General features: G+C 67.7%; 1 protein-coding gene across 1 annotated transcript in view; it reads right to left on the reverse strand.

The window, feature by feature from the left end:
- The window catches only part of OVOL1 (ovo like transcriptional repressor 1), a 9,474-nt gene extending 9,308 nt beyond the window's left edge, over positions 1-166 (reverse strand). The window contains 1 exon segment of the mRNA XM_006911094.2: positions 58-166. Coding sequence (XP_006911156.1) covers positions 58-157 — 100 coding nt within the window. The 5' untranslated portion in view covers positions 158-166.
- Between the last annotated feature and the right edge of the window lie 494 nt (positions 167-660).

Consider the following 660-nt stretch of genomic DNA (forward strand, 5'->3'; position numbering starts at 1 on the left):
TGCCGCAGGCCCCAGGGCGGCGGGGACTCGGGGTCCGCCGGCGGGCGGGCGTCTCACCTGGCACGTAGATCTCGCCGCGCTCCTCGTCGGGGAGCTCGCTCCAGTTCCTCTTGCACGTGGAGACGCACGGCTTCTTCACCAGAAACGCGCGGGGCATTTTCGAACCCTGTTCGCCGGGCACCGTCCGCTTCTGTAACCAGAGGCAGCGTCGTCTGTCCCACCTTTCCCGGGCCGGGCTGGAGGCGGCCGGGGGGAGGGGGCAGGTCGGGGAAGGAGTCGACAAAGCTCCCCCGCGTTCCTCCGAGCGACCGAGCCGGGACGGCGCGCGCCCCTTTCCAACTCCGCGGGGCTGTCGCCGACCGCCCTTCGAACGAGGTCCCTTGCAGCCAGGTGCACCGGGCGAGGGGGAAGCAATAGGTAAGCGTCTCCCGGCTCGACTGGCGTCCCCCGCGGCCGCTCGGGAAGTCTTAAAGTGCGAGCCGGACGGACGGGTTCACGCTTTATTGGCTCGGGGCGGTGTGTGTTGGTGGCTGGGGCGGGGAGGGGGGTGATCTGAGCTAATTAGCTTGGAGTGGCCCGGGGAGCAACAGCGCATGCGTTGGGAAATAACGGTGACAACCCACCTATTTGTTACCTGTCGAACCGGTTTCCATTCCGCTG

Source organism: Pteropus alecto, unplaced genomic scaffold, assembly GCF_000325575.1.
Source record: "Pteropus alecto unplaced genomic scaffold, ASM32557v1 scaffold43, whole genome shotgun sequence".
In the NCBI taxonomy this organism is placed as follows: Eukaryota; Metazoa; Chordata; class Mammalia; order Chiroptera; family Pteropodidae; genus Pteropus; species Pteropus alecto.